The sequence below is a fragment of the Stegostoma tigrinum genome, chromosome 15 (genome assembly GCF_030684315.1).
Source record: "Stegostoma tigrinum isolate sSteTig4 chromosome 15, sSteTig4.hap1, whole genome shotgun sequence".
NCBI classification, from domain to species: Eukaryota; Metazoa; Chordata; class Chondrichthyes; order Orectolobiformes; family Stegostomatidae; genus Stegostoma; species Stegostoma tigrinum.
Window position 1 is genome coordinate 17,321,034 of NC_081368.1, and position 21,221 is coordinate 17,342,254.

The 21,221-nt window shown below is 42.9% G+C and overlaps 1 protein-coding gene across 9 annotated transcripts in view; it reads right to left on the minus strand.

Moving 5' to 3' along the window:
• ar (androgen receptor) overlaps window positions 1-20,636 on the minus strand; it is a 206,923-nt gene extending 186,287 nt beyond the window's left edge. For 4 of the 9 annotated variants that reach the window (XM_048544316.2, XM_048544314.2, XM_048544315.2 and 1 more), the window contains exon 1: window positions 17,806-20,636. In XM_048544316.2, coding sequence (XP_048400273.1) covers window positions 17,806-19,232 — 1,427 coding nt within the window. In that variant the 5' untranslated portion in view covers window positions 19,233-20,636. The remainder of the gene's footprint in view (window positions 1-17,805) is intronic. The other 5 variants (XM_048544313.2, XM_048544312.2, XM_048544310.2 and 2 more) reach the window with 5 other exon arrangements.
• Between the last annotated feature and the right edge of the window lie 585 nt (window positions 20,637-21,221).

Consider the following 21,221-nt stretch of genomic DNA (forward strand, 5'->3'; position numbering starts at 1 on the left):
ATTTCTAACTGAAATAGAGATCTTAAACGAGAACAACTTTGAGACGATTTCACCCTCAGAATGTTATGTGTACAAACAATATATCACAAAAGGGCCTACATCCATTACTTCAACCCCTGAGTAGTGCCAGTCTTCTTTAGATTATGCAGGAATTGCAGGACGTCTGAAAAGTATAAGTACATGAAACTAGCTGTCTCACGCTGCTAGCATACAGTAAATCCACGTATGATTTTCTCCACCAACAAGTCAAGATGATATTTTGTCTACCACACAAATGAGTCATCTGATATGTGATTTCCAGTGCCAGTGTGATGCCAGGTTTGTGGCTATACATCCCAGTAGCTCATATCAAACAATACATCCTGTCAACAATTCACAGCAGTCAGCATCCTATTATGCTGGGCCCACCTGTACTTCTAAGTATCAGAAATGGATATCCATCTTTAGGTATGATCCCATTATTGGAAATCATTTATTGAATAATCTCGACTATCTAGAAATTACATCAAGAATCAACTTAAAATCATCATCTGGGCCTGTAGCATTATGCACTTGCATACGTTAGAAACTACATACATAAATACTCATGAGCTTGTTTTATGAGGAGGTGAAGACCAAGTGGAATTATCGCTGGACTGTTGATCCAGAGACCCAGATAATGTTCTAGGGAACTGGGTTAAAATCCTGCCATGGCAGATATAATGGAACTGCAGATGCTGGAGAATCCGAGACAATAAAGTGTGGAGCTGGATGAACACAGCAGACCAAGCAGCATCTTAGGAGCACAAAAGCTGACGTTTCGGGCGGAGACCATTTCTGATGATTGGACAGTTTGCTAGGCCATTTTCGAAGGCATTAGGCACATTTCAGTGGGTCTGGGCTTACATGAAGACCAAATCAAACAAGGACAACAGATTTTCTTGAAGGGAACTGATGAATCAGATGAGCTAATTATAATTGACACTGGATTCATGGTTATCATTAGGCTTTGAATTCGAATTCCATCATCATGGGATTTCAACAAGTTCCCCAGAACTTATCCTTGGCTCTCTGGTTTCTAGTCCATTGACAATATCACTACAATAGTATTTCCCCGTTATGGCACTAAATTATACAAAGTAGCTAAATACTCAACGAACTGCTAAAGTAAACAACTTTAAAAAATCATATTGTTTACAATACAGGAATCCACTCAAGTCATTGGCTCTCTACAAGAACAATTCAGTTTGCTCACTACACTTGCTTTATCCCCAAACTCCACAAACTTTCTCTGTTCAGATAATTATCGAATTCTCAACTGAAAATCTGAAAATGAATCTACCCTCAAGACACTCTCAGACAATGCAGAACAGATCCTAAGCACTCAACTACATAATAAAAAGATTCTCATGTTACTTCTGTAGTTTTAGCCAATTATCCTAAAGTACTGTTCTCTGGTTCTTTGTTAGCACAGATACAACATAACAATCTGAACATCCTACTTTCACTTAAAACAGTGCTGTGACTGAGAGCAACTGTTCATACACAATCATCTGCCCTTCACTCATGAACTATGCAACCAAGCCTGTGGGTACTTTTCTCAAGAATTATACGGCCAGATAGGCAGAAGTGCTCCCCACCAACTGATACCTCTGGTACCAAATGTGAAATCCAACATATGACATCAGACACTGCAAACCAGAAAATAGCCCTCACATTCTGGTGTTCAACCTTCAATACATGGCCAGAGGAAAGGAAAGCTCACATCTCACTTCATGGATGAGGTCCTGCTCATGTTGGTGGATGGGATCTTAGAGAGGAGTTTTAACATCAGAAATATAAAAATATACAAGGATAAAATGATGGTCTCCTTCTACATTATGGCACTTTCCATCTCTATTAACATGAAACTAGCAATGGAGACACAGGCCGCATTACTAGACAATCGGAAAACACAAATTTTCAATGAAACCACCAGCAGGGACAATATGCTAAAATTACTAAATTTATGCCTTACCACGCACTTTGTCATCAAACACCACATATATGAACAAATTAATGGGACATCCATGGGTTCACCCATCTTGGGTCTTATAGCGGAAGCAGTTATGCAAAGAAATGAACGCACAGCCCTCCCCCAGATCCAGCCTAAACTATGGGTCAGGTACGTAGACAATACTTTTGTGATCAATAAATGAACAAAGTTAGAAGAAACACACCACCTTGTTAACAGCATATTCACTGGGATCAAATTCACCAGGGCAGAGGGGAACAAGAATCAACTCCCATTTCTAGATGTAACGGTGGAATGGATGAACAATAGTGAATTCTTCACCAGTGTATGCAGAAAGACAATACACAGAACAAATTCTGAATTTCAACAGTAACCACCCCAGCATCCACAAACAGAGCTGTGTGAAGACTCTGTTTAAACGAGTGATAACACAGTGCAACACCCTGGAGGTCTGCAAAAATGAGAAAGAACACCTAGGCAAAGTTCTTGCAAACAATGGGTATCCTAGCAACTTCACCTGCTGATGCATGACAAATAAACAACACCAAGAAGTCACTGTATGCCCCAATACACTGGCCACACTACCCTATATTAGAAACATATTGGAACTGACTACAAGACTCGTACAAACTCTTGGAATAAAATTAGCACACAAACCAACAGCCACTTTGCCAACTACTTTCAAAGACAAAAGATCCCATACCCACAATGAACAGGACAAATGTGACATACAGAATACCATGCAGTAACTGTGAGAAGCAATATATAGAAGCAGGAAACTCACTACTGGATACATGAACGCCAACTCGCAGCAAAACTGCATGACAAATTCTAGATAACAAAGTGTGGGGCTGGATGAACACAGCAGGCCGAGCAGCATCTTAGAAGCACAAAAGCTGATGTTTCGGGCCTAGACCCTTCATTAGAAAAGCTCTTCTGATGAAGGGTCTAGGCCCGAAACGTCGGCTTTTGTGGTCCTACGATGCTGCTAGGCCTGCTGTGTTCATCCAGCCCCACACTTTGTCATCTTGGATTCTCCAGCATCTGCAGTTCCCATTATCTCTGCATGACAAATTCTCCCTTGTTTCAATTCACTTTGACAAAGAACGGCAGCAGTTTAACTGGGGCAACGTAACAGTACTAGGACAAGCCAAGAAAAAAGAAAAGCACGAGAATTCCTGGAAATTTCATTTTCAACCACTAGTGCCACAAACAAATATGTTGAAACAGACCCTGTTTACATCCAAAAATGGAGCGAAACTGGAAACAGAACTACCACTGTGACAGATTGGACCATATAAATTCAGAACGGAACAGAACAACAGCGTTACACCTGATGATAGACAGCACTGAAGACGTCACCTAGAAGGGGGACGAAATGTTGGCACAAAAAACCAGTCAGCTCGGCAAAACAATCAACAACTTCAGTCACAACCTGAGCCACAGATCTTTACTAAAACATTAACATTGGTGTACTGATGACAGTACCAGGACATTAGTTAGGTTACTTTTGGAATCCCACATTCAGTTCTGATCTCCCTGCTACAGGAAAGTGTAGTGAATCTTGAAAGAGTTCAAAATAGATTTACAAGAATGTTGCCGGTGTTGGAGGATTTGAGCTATAGGGAGAGGCTGAATGGGCTGGGGCTTTTTTTCCCGGATCATCGAAGGCTAAGGGGTGACCTTATACAGGTTTATAAAATTATGAGGGGCATGGGTGGGGTGAACAGACAACATCACTTCCCCAGGGTGGGGAGGTCCAAAACTATATGGCATATGTTTAAGGTGACAGGGGAAAGATTTAAAAGGGACTCAAGGAGCAACTTTTTCACACAGAGGTGGTGTGCATACGGACTGAGCAGCCAGTGACAGTGGGTGAAGCAGGTACAATTGCAACATTTAAAAGACATCTGGATGGGTCAATGAATAGGAAAAGTTTAGTGGGATATGGACCAAATGCTGGCAAATGGGTCTTGATTAATTTAGAATATCTGGTCAGCATGGACGACTTGGACCGAAGGGTCAGTTTCCATGCTGTAGAGCTCTATGACTCTATCACATGGATTTGAATTCTACTGTGGCAGATGGTGAAATTAGAATTCAACTAAAAGAACCCAGTTGTAGTAAAAGTCGCATTCGGTTCACTGATGTCCTTTAGTGAAGGAAATCCGCCATCTACACCTGATCTCATCTACATGGGTGAGTCCAGACCTACAGAAACATTGTTGACTCATAATTGCTCATGGGCAATTAGGGTTGGGAAATAAATGCTGGCACAGCCAGTGATGCCACATCACATCAATGAACAAAGAAAATCCATAAATAAATCGAACCATTATTACTGTCTGTACTGAAGATGAAAGTGGGTATGCAGGTAACAAAATGATATCTTAAAATTCCTCTTTCAGACAACTTATATTTTTCTTATGTGTAAGTAATTCAACAATAAATGACAGCCTAAGTAGTTAGACACTGCAGGAAGTCTCCACCCAACTTTTGATGACTACTTTGGACTAAAATGTAATGTTTTAATAAGTTTAGCGCACAGATAGATTATTTCATAAATAAACCAGCATGAAGTTCCAACATGAAAAACTTGCAGTTATAAAATATACAACCTGTAAATGTATCAGTGACTGCAATTATTTTTTAATAAAGACTGTACGTTAAGTTAGTGCTTCTCACATCCATAGTTAATTACCTAAACCTTTTCCGATCCCAACCTTCATCTCTCAATGATTGGCATGCATCTTGGGGGTGTGGGGAGTCAATGTCTGTTGCATTTAACCTTCTGGCAGTGTTTACTTACTCACAGTAGCAAGGAGCATCCCCAGTTCCAGACAAGCCAAAATTGTTTTCATTCAAATGTTTCTCTGACCAATAAACAGCAGGTGTCTTTAAAAGGGTACAAAACTACATCAAAGGAACTTAAACGTGATTTGAGTTTCATGGATGGCAGGTATCTCTTGCCACCATGTCTAGACAGCAGAAAATGTATAGGGTGCCAGGAAATCAAACAGGCAGACATTTTTACATCATTTGCAGACTCAGCAGCAAGTCTTGAAACACCATATTGCAAATCGTTCAGATCGCATAGTGGGGCAAAATGCTTTTTATTAATTTTAGCAGAAAATAAAACTCAATAAACATATAACATCTCATGCAAATAATCATTTTACCAATATTACGGAACAAATACTTTCAACACTTCCTTCTCAGTGATAATTTCAGATTCACTCACTGGCATAACCTAACTGGTTGTTAAGTTTAATTTTGGTGCAATTTCTCTGATCTGTATATTCAAACATAGTTTTAAGCCAGGAATTAATTTTCCAAACATTGTAGCAAAAATAAGAACTTAGCTAATGGCTGGAGTTAGTTTGTGTAGCAAATTCAAACTAATTGCACTGATTAGGGAAGGTATATAAACAACATTTCTACCAGACTTGAATTCACATTCAAAGGCAAGTGAAGAAAAGCTGCTTCCTTCTGCCCCATTATATATGTAGGATCCCTACAGTGAACAAAGAGGCCATTCAGCCAATCAAGTCTGCACTGGAACTTCAAAGAATATCCCACTCGGACGCACTTCATTCCTGTAACCCCTGTGGGGTTTTTAGCCAGGGCTAACTCCATGTAATAAAATGTGAGGCTGGATGAACACAGCAGGCCAAGCAGCATCTCAGGAGCACAAAAGCTGACGTTTCGGGCCTAGACCCTTCATCAGAGAGGGGGATGGGGAGAGGGAACTGGAATAAATAGGGAGAGAGGGGGAGGCGGACCGAAGATGGAGAGTAAAGAAGATAGGTGGAGAGAGTATAGGTGGGGAGGTAGGGAGGGGATAGGTCAGTCCAGGGAAGACGGACAGGTCAGGGAGGTGGGATGAGGTTAGTAGGTAGATGGGGGTGCGGCTTGGGGTGGGAGGAAGGGATGGGTGAGAGGAAGAACCGGTTAGGGAGGCAGAGACAGGTTGGACTGGTATTGGGATGCAGTGGGTGGAGGGAAAGAGCTGGGCTGGTTGTGTGGTGCAGTGGGGGGAGGGGACGAACTGGGCTGGTTTAGGGATGCAGTTGGGGAAGGGGAGATTTTGAAACTGGTGAAGTCCACATTGATACCATTAGGCTGCAGGGTTCCCAGGCAGAATATGAGTTGCTGTTCCTGCAACCTTCGGGTGGCATCATTGTGGCACTGCAGGAGGCCCATGATGGACATGTCATCTAAAGAATGGGAGGGGGAGTGGAAAGGGTTTGCGACTGGGAGGTGCAGTTGTTTGTTGCGAACTGAGCGGAGGTGTTCTGCAGAAGCCTCCGCTTGGTTTCCCCAATGTAGAGGAAGCCACACCGGGTACAGTGGATGCAGTATACCACATTGGCAGATGTGCAGGTGAACCTCTGCTTAATGTGGAATGTCATCTTGGGGCCTGGGATAGGGGTGAGGGAGGAGGTGTGGGGGCAAGTGTAGCATTTCCTGCGGTTGCAGGGGAAGGTGCCGGGTGTGGTGGGGTTGGAGGGCAGTGTGGAGCGAACAAGAGAATCACGGAGAGAGTGGTCTCTCCGGAAAGCAGACAGGGGTGGGGATGGAAAAATGTCTTGGGTGGTGGGGTCGGATTGTAAATGGCGGAAGTGTCGGAGGATGATGCGTCGTATCCGGAGGTTGGTAGGGTGGTGTGTGAGAACGAGTGGGATCCTCTTTGGGCGGTTGTGGCGGGGGCGGGGTGTGAGGGAAGTGTTGCGGGAAATACGGGAGACGTGGTCAAGGGCGTTCTCGATCACTGTGGGGGGAAAGTTGCGGTCCTTTAAGAACTTGGACATCTGGGATGTGCGGGAGTGGAATGTCTTATCGTGGGAGCAGTTGCGGCGGAGGCGGAGGAATTGGAAATAGGGGATGGAAATTTTGCAGGAGGGTGGGTGGGAGGAGGTGTATTCTAGGTAGCTGTGGGAGTCGGTGGGCTTGAAATGGACATCAGTTACAAGCTGGTTGCCTGAGATGGAGACTGAGAGGTCCAGGAAGGTGAGGGATGTGCCGGAGATGGCCCAGGTATATTGATGGCTGTATCGGCGCCGCCTCTTGCTCCCCAGAGGAGCTCGAACAGTTCATCCACTTCACCAACACCTTCCACCCCAACCTTCAGTTCACCTGGGCCATCTCTAGCAGATCCCTCACCTTCCTGGACCTCTCAGTCTCCACCTCAGGCAACCAGCTTGTAACTGATGTCCATTTCAAGCCCACCATCTCCCACAGCTACCTAGAATACACCTCCTCCCACCCACCCTCCTGCAAAAATTCCATCCCCTATTCCCAATTCCTCCGCCTCCGCCGCATCTGCTCCCACGATAAGACATGCCACTCCCGCACATCCCAGATGTCGAAGTTCTTCAAGGACCGCAACTTTCCCCCCACAGTGATCGAGAACGCCCTTGACCGCGTCTCCCGTATTTCCCGCAACACATCCCTCACACCCCGCCCCCGCCACAACCGCCCAAAGAGGATCCCACTCGTTCTCACACACCACCCTACCAACCTCCGGATACGACGCATCATCCTCCGACACTTCCGCCATTTACAATCCGACCCCACCACCCAAGACATTTTTCCATCCCCACCCCTGTCTGCTTTCCGGAGAGACCACTCTCTCCGTGGCTCCCTTGTTCGCTCCACACTGCCCTCCAACCCCACCACACTCGGTACCTTCCCCTGCAACCGCAGGAAGTGCTACACTTGCCCCCACACCTCCTCCCTCACCCCCATCCCAGGCCCCAAGATGACATTCCACATTAAGCAGAGGTTCACCTGCACATCTGCCAATGTGGTATACTGCATCCACTGTACCCGGTGGGGCTTCCTCTACATTGGGGAAACCAAGCGGAGGCTTGGAGACCGCTTTGCAGAACACCTCCGCTCAGTTCGCAACAAACAACTGCAACTCCCAGTCGCAAACCATTTCCACTCCCCCTCCCATTCTTTAGATGGCATGTCCATCATGGGCCTCCTGCAGTGCCACAATGATGCCACCCGAAGGTTGCAGGAACGGCAACTCATATTCTGCCTGGGAACCCTGCAGCCTAATGGTATCAATGTGGACTTCACCAGTTTCAAAATCTCCCCTTCCCCAACTGCATCCCTAAACCAGCCCAGTTCGTCCCCTCCCCCCACTACACCACACAACCAGCCCAGCTCTTCCCCCCCACCCACTGCATCCCAAAACCAGTCAAACCTGTCTCTGCCTCCCTAACCGGTTCTTCCTCTCACCCATCCCTTCCTCCCACCCCAAGCCGCACCCCCATCTACCTACTAACCTCATCCCACCTCCCTGACCTGTCCGTCTTCCCTGGACTGACCTATCCCCTCCCTACCTCCCCACCTATACTCTCTCCACCTATCTTCTTTACTCTCCATCTTCGGTCCGCCTCCCCCTCTCTCCCTATTTATTCCAGTTCCCTCTCCCCATCCCCCTCTCTGATGAAGGGTCTAGGCCCGAAACGTCAGCTTTTGTGCTCCTGAGATGCTGCTTGGCCTGCTGTGTTCATCCAGCCTCACATTTTATTATCTTGGAATTCTCCAGCATCTGCAGTTCCCATTATCTCTAACTCCATGTAGCCTGCACATCCCATGAATGTTGCAGGGCAATTTTTAGCATGGTCAACCCACCCAATCTGCACATCTTTGGATTGTGGGAGGAAACCCACACAGACATGGGGAACACATGCAAACTCCACATAGACAGTTGCTCAAGGCTGGAATCAAACCTGGGCCTCTGGCACTGTGAGGCAGCAGTGCTAACCACTGAGCCACCACGCCGTCCCACAGACCTCAGGTAGTGGTGAAAATGAGTGTTTATACTATACTGCCATATACACAGATAGAGATGTTTTATCCTTCCTAATATACTGGGCATTATGTAAAGAAGGTAATTTCTGAATAATGAAAACATAACCAAATTTCACATGCCACTATTCGGGTGTTAAACACTCCATCACTGTATCCTGCATGGTCTCTTTTCTGGTATTGGTTGTTTCATGGAAAATCATAATCCAGCTACAGAAGGTAGACAATTAGCCAGGATGAGAGACAAGAACTCCAAGAGATCTAGTCCTGAAAGCAACTTCAGATGCTAGAGACAATCTCTTCAACATTAAGATTGCAAATAAATCAGGGAGGGAGAGCCACTGTGTAAAGACAGGCACCAAAAATATATAATTACAACATTTTACACATGATGAAACAACTTGGGATAATATAACCTATAAAAACACAGCTTCAGTTCCATCTAATTTCCACCCCTCCTGAGACATTGACAAGCAAGACCTAACAGCCAGCAAAAAATAATGGTTCCAACGATGGGTGAAAGCTTTTACCAGATAAGAGAAAAACAGCTGCCAGCTTAACATTTTTTAATCTTTATTTTCTTTTTTCATTGGCAAAGCAGCATTTATCACCCATCCATATTTGACATCAAATTATTTTAAAAAGAATTATTCCTTGTGATTTTTAAGATTTATCACTGGGTTACATCAGTGGCAAGTAGAAGACACAAGGCAGAATTTGCTTTTTTTGGCTGTATTCGAGGTACGTCAAATTTTTTGAGAGTTTTGCAGCCACAAAAACTAGCAAGTTTCTACGCCTTACCTTACAAAACGCAAGGCTTTACTTATCTCCTGGTCCCTATGGCATCTCTCACTCTTATTTCAGCCCTATCTTACCACGTACCATTCCCATAACAACTTGGCACTCAGTGAATGTCCACCCAAAGACTATCATCATTCTTGCTCATGCCATCTTTAAAAGCCCTTTGTACATCTGGATGAACACTAGCACTCCAAAGGTGCTCAGCTCATTGTCAGACAGAATCTGAACATGACTGAGATCAGAAGATGGCAATGCATTTTCTGACAGGAGCCTGGAGGCCCTGGTGGATAGGGAGCTGTAAATGAGAGGTTTATTCTTCTAAAAGGACTGGCAGTGGAGGTTGTACCACCAGTCTCTGTCAGCGTGGTCTGAAGTTGCCATCTGGGTTAGTGTCAGTTTCGGGATGTGAAGGTATGTTCAACAATGAAGAAAGAAGGTCAACAACCTTCTCACTCTGCCAGACTGTGTGTCACATAGGCTGACCATGGCCCACAGCACTGACAGAGATGACTGGAATACCTCAACCAAGTTGTCTGGTACATGAATATCTCACTGACTGCATCCGCCCTTCCTATCCACAGCGGACTTGCTGATACAAAGTCAATGGACTGACCATCATCCAAACCCTGGACTGCAGGAGTGCAGGCCCCTGACCAATAGAACCCCAACCAGATGCCTGACCATGACCAATTTCCCAGACAGGTATGGAAAGCTGTCCTTGATTTACTGTGCCTTGGCCTCCAACTGATGGGTTCTCCCATGGACTTCAATGAAAACTACTTCCCTGAGGCTTTGAGACACTGGTGACTGCTTGTCTTACATGCAGTGTGTTTGCTGCATAGGCTACTGACATATGAAACAGATGGGAGACTGACAAAGCACACTACCTTATTGAAAGATGTGAGCTCTCCAGACTGTAGTCTGCTCAGAAGCAATGTTAGCTGCCTGTTTTTGTGACTACTGACAAGTCAGATCAAGGCAGGGATACTAGAAGCATGCGGGAAGGTGATAAGTAAGCAATTGCTAAGACTGAAAGCAAACATTCCCAAGAAGCTTGATCCAGTGAACTAGCTGTGTGCCTGTCACTGTGCACAAAATATCTCCACTGCAGCCTTTCAATGCTAGCTACTGGTGTGCCTTAAAATGCAAGTCTGTCCTTTCAGAGCACACTGCTAGCAGAAGTGCCAGTATAATCAGGATAGGTTGGCAGATGCCAAATGCCAATAAGGAGAAGTGCATTTGGCTGGTGTGTGTTAATCATGCCCTGGGTTGCAGTTTGGTTGCAGACAGCAGGGAGGAGCAACCAGCAAGGTGAATTGGCCAGGTACCCATTCAGATTTCCTTATCACATCTTCCTGACATCGAGCTTACTTGAGTAGTTTGCAATGATGAGGCTGAATACCAATGAAACATCTTATGATGTTAACAAGGCATTTAACAAGCATTAATCTTTGTCTATTGGCACGTCACTGCTGCCTAGGGAGAATATTCTCACAATGATTGTGAAATGTATGAAAAGATGGAACGAGAGGATCTTGATATCGAAGTGGGCCTTGATGGACTTCTCATCCAATTCCTCCACACATCTCATTATATCCACATCACTCAGATCCCTACAAAATTGTGCCATTGGTGATGGGTAATGTCCCAGACTTTGGTGTAGTGGGCATCTAAAATCATGCAGACTGTCCATTCACTCTTCAACACAAAACACAATGAAGAAAACGGGACATCTAGGTTCCAATTGATCCAACAACCAAAAGGACAATTCAATAGCCAATAAGCTTTAAGTCTTGGGAAATAACCAGATAATTGACTGAGAAAGGATGATTTAATGTCATATTGAATACTGAAAAATAAATAAATATAGAAAGAGAATATTTGGATTAAGGGAGTGACAAGACAAAAAGGAGAAATTAGAAAAAATATTAAAATTTGACCTTTTTTTAAATCTCCCCAAAGTTCACAACAGACTGAAGAAGTGTGATTTCACACTTGTAATTCTGTTGTTAGTTGTCAATACCAAAGAGATTGCTTGATAATCACTTATCTAATTACATGGTTAAAAGATGCTTATACATGTAATTATAAACACCAAATATTTGTGGATGATGTAATTCATATCTATAAATGCAAATATGGCAACATCATGCCATGAAATGCATTTCACATTGAGGGAGACAGCAATCTGATTGAGTCATACAGCATGGAAAATAGACCCTTTGGACCAACCAGTCCATGTCAACCATGTTCCCAAACTAAACTCTTCGCACCTGCCTGTGCTTGGCCCATATCCTTTTAAACCTTTCATACTCATGAACTTATCCAATTGTCTTTTAAATGTTGTAAGTGTCCCTCTATCCACCTTTTTCATTAACAGCTCATTCTACACACAAACCACTGTGAGAAAGGGTCTAGACCCAAAACGCCAGCTTGTCTGCTCCTCTGATGCTGCTAGGCCTGCTGTGTTCCTCCAGCTCTACACCTAGTTATCTCACTCTGTAAAAAAAAGTTGCCTCTCATGTCCTTTCTAAATCTTTCTCCTCTCACCTTAAGAATATGTGCCCTAGCTTTGACCCGCCCACCTCAGGGAAAAGACATTGATCATTCAATTTATCTATGCTCCCATAATTTTATAAACCTCAAAAAGGTCACTCCTCAACCTTACACGGTCCAGCGAAAGAAGTCCCAGCCTATCCAGCCTATTTTCATAATTGAAACCCTCAGTTCCAGCAATATCGTGGTAAATCTTTTCTGAACTGTCCCCAGTTTAGTGATATCCTAACATAACAGGGTGACCAGAACTGTATACAGTACTCCAGAAGAAGCCTCGCCAACGTCTTGACCAACCTCAACAAGCTAATTTTGTGAAGCTATTAGTAGAACAGCAATCTTTGGATATTTGCATTAATATGCATACGTTCCTCATCAGACATTGTGGAACCATCCATGAACAAATATTAAATGCAAAATACTGCGGATGCTGGAAATCTGAAGCACAGAAAAAACAGAAAATGCTGAACAAATTCAGCAAGTCTGACAGCATCTGTGGAAACAAAGTTAATTTTCTGAGTCAAATAACTGTTCAAACTCAAAAAATTGTTTCTCTCTCCACAGATGCTTCCAGAACTGTTGAATTTCTCCAGCATTTTCTGTTTTTTACTTTGTGAACAAATAATCGCCGTATTACTAACATCTCCATTATTTTGTATTCAAGGTTTAGTCCATTAACATTTCTATTATTTTACATTTCTACGCAATTGAATGGGACAGTCATATGCCAATCATAAAATTAAAAACACATAAACAAGTTTAGTTAAGAGACATGAAAATGCCAGTTTTTCCTACTGAATTGAATCCAAACACAAAATATCTATCTCCAACATCAAGGCAGCATTTGACCTAAAATAGCAACACTGAGCCTAGCAAAGCTGAAGTCAATGAGAACAAAAATTCCTACTGCTACTGAATCAAAGATGAGATGGATAAAATGGCTAAATTGGTAAAGGGCAATCATTATTACTTGCTCAAGGAAACACATTCACCTCAAACATCTTCAGTTCATTCACCAATGATCTCCCTGTAATAAATTCAGCAGTACGACTGATGACTGATGATTCAACAGTGTTCACTTACAACTATAGTGAGAAAGCATGCTTGAAGCATGAGCTAACCAGTGGCAGGTAATGACTAGCTCAAGAAAGTTAAGGTCCAGTGACCTTATAACTGGCCTCCAGTGGCACGTCCTTCGCTAATTCTCTGTCGAAATAATCGCCTCTGTGGAGGGTTCTCATGAGAGGTGGTAACATGTTTTCTTTTATTTTCAGATCTTCTTCCTGGTTTTGATCATGTACAAATCCACTCCCATTTTCTTTAAGGATAATTCCTGCGATTCCTGGAGACCCATCACCAACAGTCCTTACGCATACTGTATCACAACGGAGTAATTTTTAACACCTAGACAAACCTTAGACTCTGCAGTGTTCCTGGGAGTCAGACCTCTTTTTAGGGCTTTCAACTTCTCTTCAACAGGGTGTAATCCATCCTTGTTGATTCTGTGCCAAAGTACGCTGCCTTGTTTACCTGGAACACATTTTCCCTTTTTAACTGAATGCCGGTTACAGAAAAGCATCATGAAGTCTTCCTCCAAACTTTTGTTCCTTTTCTGTAGGTCCTGAGATTAAAATGTCACCCAAATTAGATTTGCCATTCTGGGCACACCTTGAAGAATGTTTTCCATTATGTTTGAAAGATGATGCCAGTCAAATATACCCCAAAGGGAAAGTAAGTGAACTCATACGGTCCTTTGTGAGTACCTGTAATACATACTTCATGGATATCCCTTAAGTGCCAGTGTGTGGTAGGCATGTCTCATATTCATTTTAGAAAATATGTAACCCCCAGCCGGCTTTTCAAAGAAGTCTTTCTTTATGGCATAGGGTATCTAAGTGGGAAAATCTTGTTGATTGTCAACTTATATTTCCTACAGAAGTGTATCGAATTGTCAGGTTTTACAACTGGGACTATGGGCGTGGCCTATTCAGCACAATGTCAAATTCCTCTAGACATTTCAACTCAGCTTCCACTCAGGTGCATAGGGCATAGTGGACCAGTTGCACCTTGAAGTATTTAGATTGGGCCTCTCGCTCTATGTAAATCTTGCCCCTATCACAGACTTAATGACTTTTTGAAAACAGGGGCTTTGCAAAACTTTTCTTGACTCGTCACCAAGGTAGTAATTCAGATAGCCTAACTCGAAAGGATCCTCATGTATTGTTGAACACCAGACTACGACTACTATCTGTAGCATACGCAGGACAGTCCCAGTCCAGGACACCCAGATCTGTAGATCCATCTGTGGATCTGCCTTTTTAAAAAAAAATGTTTTCTTAGTTGGTTTTTTTTGCCTTGTGTCTGCTTTATCATTTTTCTGTCTGGGCCTGCTTTTTTTTTAAATATCCAGAAGTGTTCCTACACACAGCTGAACATTTTTCTCACTATCAAATCATCGTGAGATCTTTTGGTTTTAACAATTAATCACTGCAAGTAAAAGCACCTGAATAGCCAATTAAATATTTACATGAAAAACTCGTTACAGGGACAGGGTCTGCTGTATGACAGGCTCAGGTTGAAAAAAATAGGACTCAGGTGATATATTCCAGCTGAACAGGTCATTGCTTGCTTACTAGGGAACTCAAATGAGCTCCAAACAAAGATTAATTAGTGATTACCCATGGACCTTAAAGGGGTTATCACAGCCTCCAAGTCACACACCACAGTGACTTGGATCTAAATTGCTGCTCCTTCAATGTCGACAGCTTAGTGTCCTACAAAGGTTACTGCGGTTAAAGGAAAGCATTCACTACACTCTCTCAGAATAATCAAGAACGATAGTAAATACAGCCTCGCCTACTTCATCTATATCCTAAAACCAAAGGAAAAATAGGCCCAATTTTCAATTGTATGCAAAACTTCAACTCATTTAAATACAAGTTTTAATGTTCCTCTATGTTTGAAATGTTAACTTTTTAACAATAAAAGGTCAGGAAAACTGTCAGTAAAATGGATTTCATTCTACAATTTTTTCCCATATACCAAAAATGAAGTTTTTTTTGCTATCTATCCACTTCCGTTTGGGATTGTACTTAAAAAAAAAGTGCCTTCACTTTCACATAGATGCATCAATCCAACTAACGACGTAACTTTTTCTGCGATAGCAAGAACTGCTGACAATGGAGTCAGAGTCAATACAGTGTGGAGCTCACAGCAGATCAGGCAGCATCAGAGGAGCAGGAAAATCGACATTTCAAATATACATCCTGATGAAGGATGTACACCCAAAACGGCGACTTTCCTGCTCCTCTGATGATGCCTGGCCGTATGTAACCTTCCCCTATTTTCACAAGCAGGGTAAAGGGTCAATTTGCTATAATCCTTGCTTGTGAACACAATTTCCTACTTCAAAATAGGTAACCGTGAATTGTAGTTCAAACAAAATATAAAGAACAAAGGATTTACATTTGTGGAGTTTTTTAAGCATTCAGAAACATCCCAAAAAAACTTTACATACCAATAATTACTGTATGGGCTATTTTGTAGGCAAATACAGCAAACAATTTACGCGCAGTTCATTCCCATAAACAGTAATGAATAATCAGTTAATCTGTTTAGATGGTAGTGATTAAGAAGGGTACAGGCTTTCTTGCTCATCTTTGAATGCAGCCAAGACATTTTTAACTTGATTGCTACTATGGGATCTCTTTGTGATGTAGAACGGTAGTAGATTCGCCAACTTTAAGTACATTTAAGTCATCATTGGATAAGCATATGGACTTACATGGAATAGTGTAGGTTAGATGGGCTTGAGATCGGTATGACAGGTCGGCACAACATTGAGAGCCGAAGGGCCTGTACTGTGCTGTAATGTTCTATGTTCTAACACAAAACTGCATGCAGTATTTTACTTAAGATATTATAAGGTTTTAATTAGTTTCATATTTACATTTTGGGTTTTGTATTCTAAACCATTTTAACAAAATCAAAAATTCCATTAGGATTTTTGCAGCCTTATGAACACAAGGTGCTGCTTGCAATGTGCTACAAAACTGTACTCCTTAATCTGCCTGCTGCGCCACAATGCGAAGCCTATTTCTATTCAGAGTGTAACAACTGTATTTTTCTACTGGTATTAAATTTCATCGACAATCTTTTAGTTCATTTAATCTTATCGATACCCTTTGTCTTTTAAAGAATGAGCTCTAGCTTCTGCTTTTTTATCACTGAAAATTTTCACATTTCCCCTAGGCAAATATCCAAATCCTTGTTATAGACCGTGAACCGATGTTATGTCAGAACAGAACTTTTTGAAGTATAATTTCCAGCCAATCTAAAACAAAAACTGCCCTCAACCCCTGCTTTGTATTCTCCTTTCTAACACATCTTAATCCATTTTATTATCCTTTCCATCATTCCGTGTTTCTGGTAATTTTCTATGTGATATCAGCCAAATTTTCCTTAAATTCATATACTCAACATTCAATTATCTACTTTCTATTGAGTCATCCAAAAATTCAATGAACTTGTCAAGTTCATATGTCTACGCCAGACTCTTCTGCTTGCTTCTTTAACCAGATGTGGATAATTTCGCTTGAGTAGAAGATTCTGAATTTTAGTGTCTCTCCATAAATACAAACCTAAACTTCATCACATTACTGCTGTTGCTTTTGATCAATGCACGTTAACAAAATAAGTCATTTCATTTCTTATGTTAAAACAGCCTAAGCAATATCAGCATCTTATAGCAATCAAATTTCGAGCATTTGGATTTTGATAAAAAGATCCCCCAATCGTGCCCTTTCAGTTTTTTTTGGTCATGAATCTTTTACCACAGCGTCCCATGAATAAAATTTATAATGAAACCACTGTACCAAAACTTGTCGCAAATTTAATGCACAATGTTCTGGCCATGTCTGAAATAGTTTCAAAATGTTGTACCTTTGCACCACGACTGCTTACTTTAAAATAAGAAAAGTTTTGTACAGAGAAGATAGACATTCTTTTCAGAAGGGATTGTGGGCTCGTTCCAGTTACAGTACAGCTGTCCTCGATTTTATTGTACATACCAGCTATTTAGATACAAATTTTCTAAACGTCAAAACATTCTGATTGCATACAATTCAGTATAAAAAAATCTCCCACATATACAAAAACGCCAAGCTACGAATTCATTAGCAACCCCTACTTCTATACTGCTGTACTTAGATCCAATCAAGGTTTACACCTTGCTAAATTTACTAAAGCAAAATGGCAACTGAGAATTGCAATACGTTTCTTCCATAATATGTTGCCAGGAGAGTGACATGTCCATGCTAGCCTCCATACATACTAAGAAATTTGATATGGCTTATTGCATTTCAGGCATTATTCTCATCGAAGGATATTTCATAAATATTGCTGAGACAGCTGGCAGATCAAACAATTAAAAATATACTGTAATGGTAGTCACTACAGACTCTAACACACTTCAGAGTTTTATTATCCTCATAGTTTTCCAAATACCAAAACACAGTTAACTGCATCAATTAACCTTATAATTCACATCCACTCTTCAGCTTTTTTCAATTGGCAAATTTGTGCATCCAATTATACGTTATCTTTATCTGGTTAGTCAATTGGTTTCAACTTACCGTATGTTGTAGTATCCATCGATCCAGCTGTCCATTTCATTTTTAACATGGCCTGAGGCTGGATGTGGCCCTCTATCTAGCTGTCCACTTGAGTACCATGAGTCAGATGTGATAATATTATCCTGAACTGCTAAATCATTACTTGGATATTCAGGAGAACCACCAAAGTTATTCACGAAAGTCCCCTTTTCAACATAACGCCAAGACGGCGTGGACCCATAAAGTGGTGTCATTGTGCAATCAACATATCTGTACTGAGGAGAAAATGCTTTGTGGTTGTCCATGGTGTGGGGCTCTTCTATTTTAATTTTAATGTTTGTAGCTGCACCAAACTGAGTATGGCATGGATTGCCATTATTAAGGTCACAGTTATCAGTAGTTCTCAAGCCAACCCTGTCTGACAGGTTGTACAAGGTGTTTTCGTCAGGTTGGTCACGTTCACAGTCACTCGGTAATGCTCTGTTAAAGTGGCACTGCTTATGATCCTTGTCAGCATAATCAGCTGTCTGACTTTCTTCACCAATGCATTTTGCTTCTTCAGCCCCAGTGACGCATTCATTACCAGTGGAGTCTTCAACTAACCCTCTACAAATGGACTCTCTCCTTGAATGGGATACGTCGTACTCCGTGGAATACTCACTGTTTTCCGACTCCCTACGTTGCCCTCGATCGAGCTCGTTGCCAGCTTCCAGTCTGCTGGCTAACCTCATATTTTGAGAGCCAGGGCACGGGTCGTCACTGGGAACTGCCATTGCAGTATCTATGGTGATCGCTGTGTTGCTGTTATTGGAAGGGAAAGAGAACATGCAGTCTCTCTTACTCTGGCTACTGTTAGGGCCAAAGGGAGAATGTAGTTCACCCAGCTCATTGCTGTCAATGTGGAGGCCCATGGAAACCGAGACAGCCTTACAAAGCTCCCGGGCTGTGTCGTTGGTAAGGGAGTAAGAGCAACTGCCGATGAACTCCGTCTCTGGGGTGTAGTCCCCGGCCAGCTCGCGGTCTTCGAAGTCATGGCCATCGCAGCGGCAGCCGTCGCCTTTCTCTCGCTCGGGGCACACATCGACCGAGGTGCTGAAGAGAGTCCGCACGATGTACGGCGAGTGCCCGTAACCTCCTCGGCCGCCGCCAACCGCCACCTCGTCTGGCTGCTGGCCCAAGATGGCGGCGCTCTGGCGGCACGCGGCCTCGTAAAAAGCGCCGAAGCCCTCGCATTCCGCGCGTCCCCGAGGCGTGGCCACGGCCAGCTCAGGGGCACCTGGCCCGCTCGCCCCCGCCGACGGCTCGGAGACGCGCTGCAGGCTGCGGTCGCGCGCGCACGCCGCGTGGAAGACGCTTTCGAACGCCGCCCCCTGGCGCTGCACGCCGCCTCCGCCTGCTTCGAGTCCGGACCGCGCGCTGTAATTCCCATAAAGGCTCTGGGTCTCCATTCGCGTTTCCTTACGATTGTGTAGGTGGGAGTGAGAGTCGCTGCAAGAGTGTGCAAAATTATTTCTTACAATCTTGACTTTAGTTCTTGTCTTGCCGGCAGGCGTTTGGGGAGTGGGGGGGGTGGGTTGCCTAAAGCACAAACCTTGATTATTGACTTCCACAATGCATTTACAAGAATGAAAACTGAGAGTGGGGGTTTGCTCAATATCCCCTTAATTGTTTCATTTTCCTTCTTCACTTGCAAATTACATTCATAAGTTTATCGTTGCTCTCGAAAAGATGAGTCGACGTGCACAGTTTTATTGCAACGGCTGGGAGTTGCCGGCATTACTTTTTACCACGCATGGCCATATAATAAATCACGGGCTAAATCCTTTCATTTCAGGTCAGAAAAAAATTAATACCGTAGAATCCCATATATTAACTACGCCTTAATTTGTCATGCATCCGTGATAAAATATTTTGCACTATAATCGTGTATATCAGTGTCTGGTTTTTCCCGAATGCAAGCAGTGGCAACACTTAAGATACACTGAACTCAGTGATAGGTAGCTTCTAATTTTCAATTGCACTATGATCCCCCACTTGCAATTCCAGCAGATGCGATATGACAAACGTATTATTTTATGGGCTCGATTCTGGAATCCAAGCTCTGTTCCCATTGACTAGATGAAACGCCGTGTGGATCTCCAGAAACATTCTCTCACGGCAGATCCCGCAGCTCGCTTTTTGCTGTTTATGCTCGAAACGATTTTTGAAGCGGCCGCAAGTCGTCACGCACAATCAACACGATTTGCCGTCCCCAACAAGTGTGTCGATCCCTCTCTGCTGCCCCGGACAAGAGTACAAAAACAAATTATTCCCGGGAATAGGAGAGTCGCGGATTGAGAACTGGACAATTCTGCTGCGAGAGGAGACAGTAAAGAGAGCGATTGGAGTCGTGGTCGCAAGCTTTCGCCGACCTCCAGTTAACATCGAACTTTTTTTAATCAAGTGGTTCACTTTATCGATAATTGCAGAAATACTTACTTACAGCGCAATGCAAAGTACAGTTTGAGTTGTCCACTGTTGTCAAAAGTACAGGTGAAGTATATTCATCAGCGAACTTCCACAGAACTGGCACTGCAAAAAGAATCGTAAACTTTTTTCTGTCCCGCTTTGCACTCTTGAGTAACCCAGCGCGGCTCCGACAGTCTGATTTCACTCGCTGCGTTGGAATTATAAATTATTCCCTGCTTCGACGATATCACACGGCGCTCAACTTTTGTAGCCTTTTCTTGTTTGCTGTATCCGATTTTAGTCATCACATTGCAACCATTTTGTCAAGTTGAGGTTTGCATACTGCGATACCAGTGCAGCGTGCAGTCCGACTCTTCCCTCTGCTACTGACTGCATCTGGCAATTGAAAGTGTTGACGCTACGTTTTGAGACCTTGGGGTTTGGCCAAAATAGCTGCGTCAATCAAAAGAGTGTGAGTGAGTGAGTGAGTGAATCAAGCATATTTAAAAATAAGCGCAGAAAATATATTAAAATTCCACGGTAATGTTCCACACCCCCAGGTATCGATTTGTTACATATTTACTATTATTTTAGACAGCGTTCAAAATATTACATATGGTACAATACTGAATTCATCGCAACCCAACGAATCAATGAGGGTCTTCCTATGTTGCCTGGTCGCTGGAGACGGCCTCAATTGAATTGACTTTTAATATGTTCCTGGCCACTCATTCTAAACCCTAGATCCATATCCCTGGTGAGGGTAATCCTGCCTCATTTATTAAGATCACATTTAAAAGTCGTTTATGTCTAGTGCTAGATATACAATAAAAAATTATGGGTGTAGATATGTTTTGGTGGATTTTTATGAACCTTGCTATCAGTTGTTGGAAGTGGGTGAAGATATCGAACATCCTCAGAACGGGTCCTATGAACTAGGATATAATTGCGTGCATTTATTTTCAATCGCTACATTGCTGGCTTTTGTA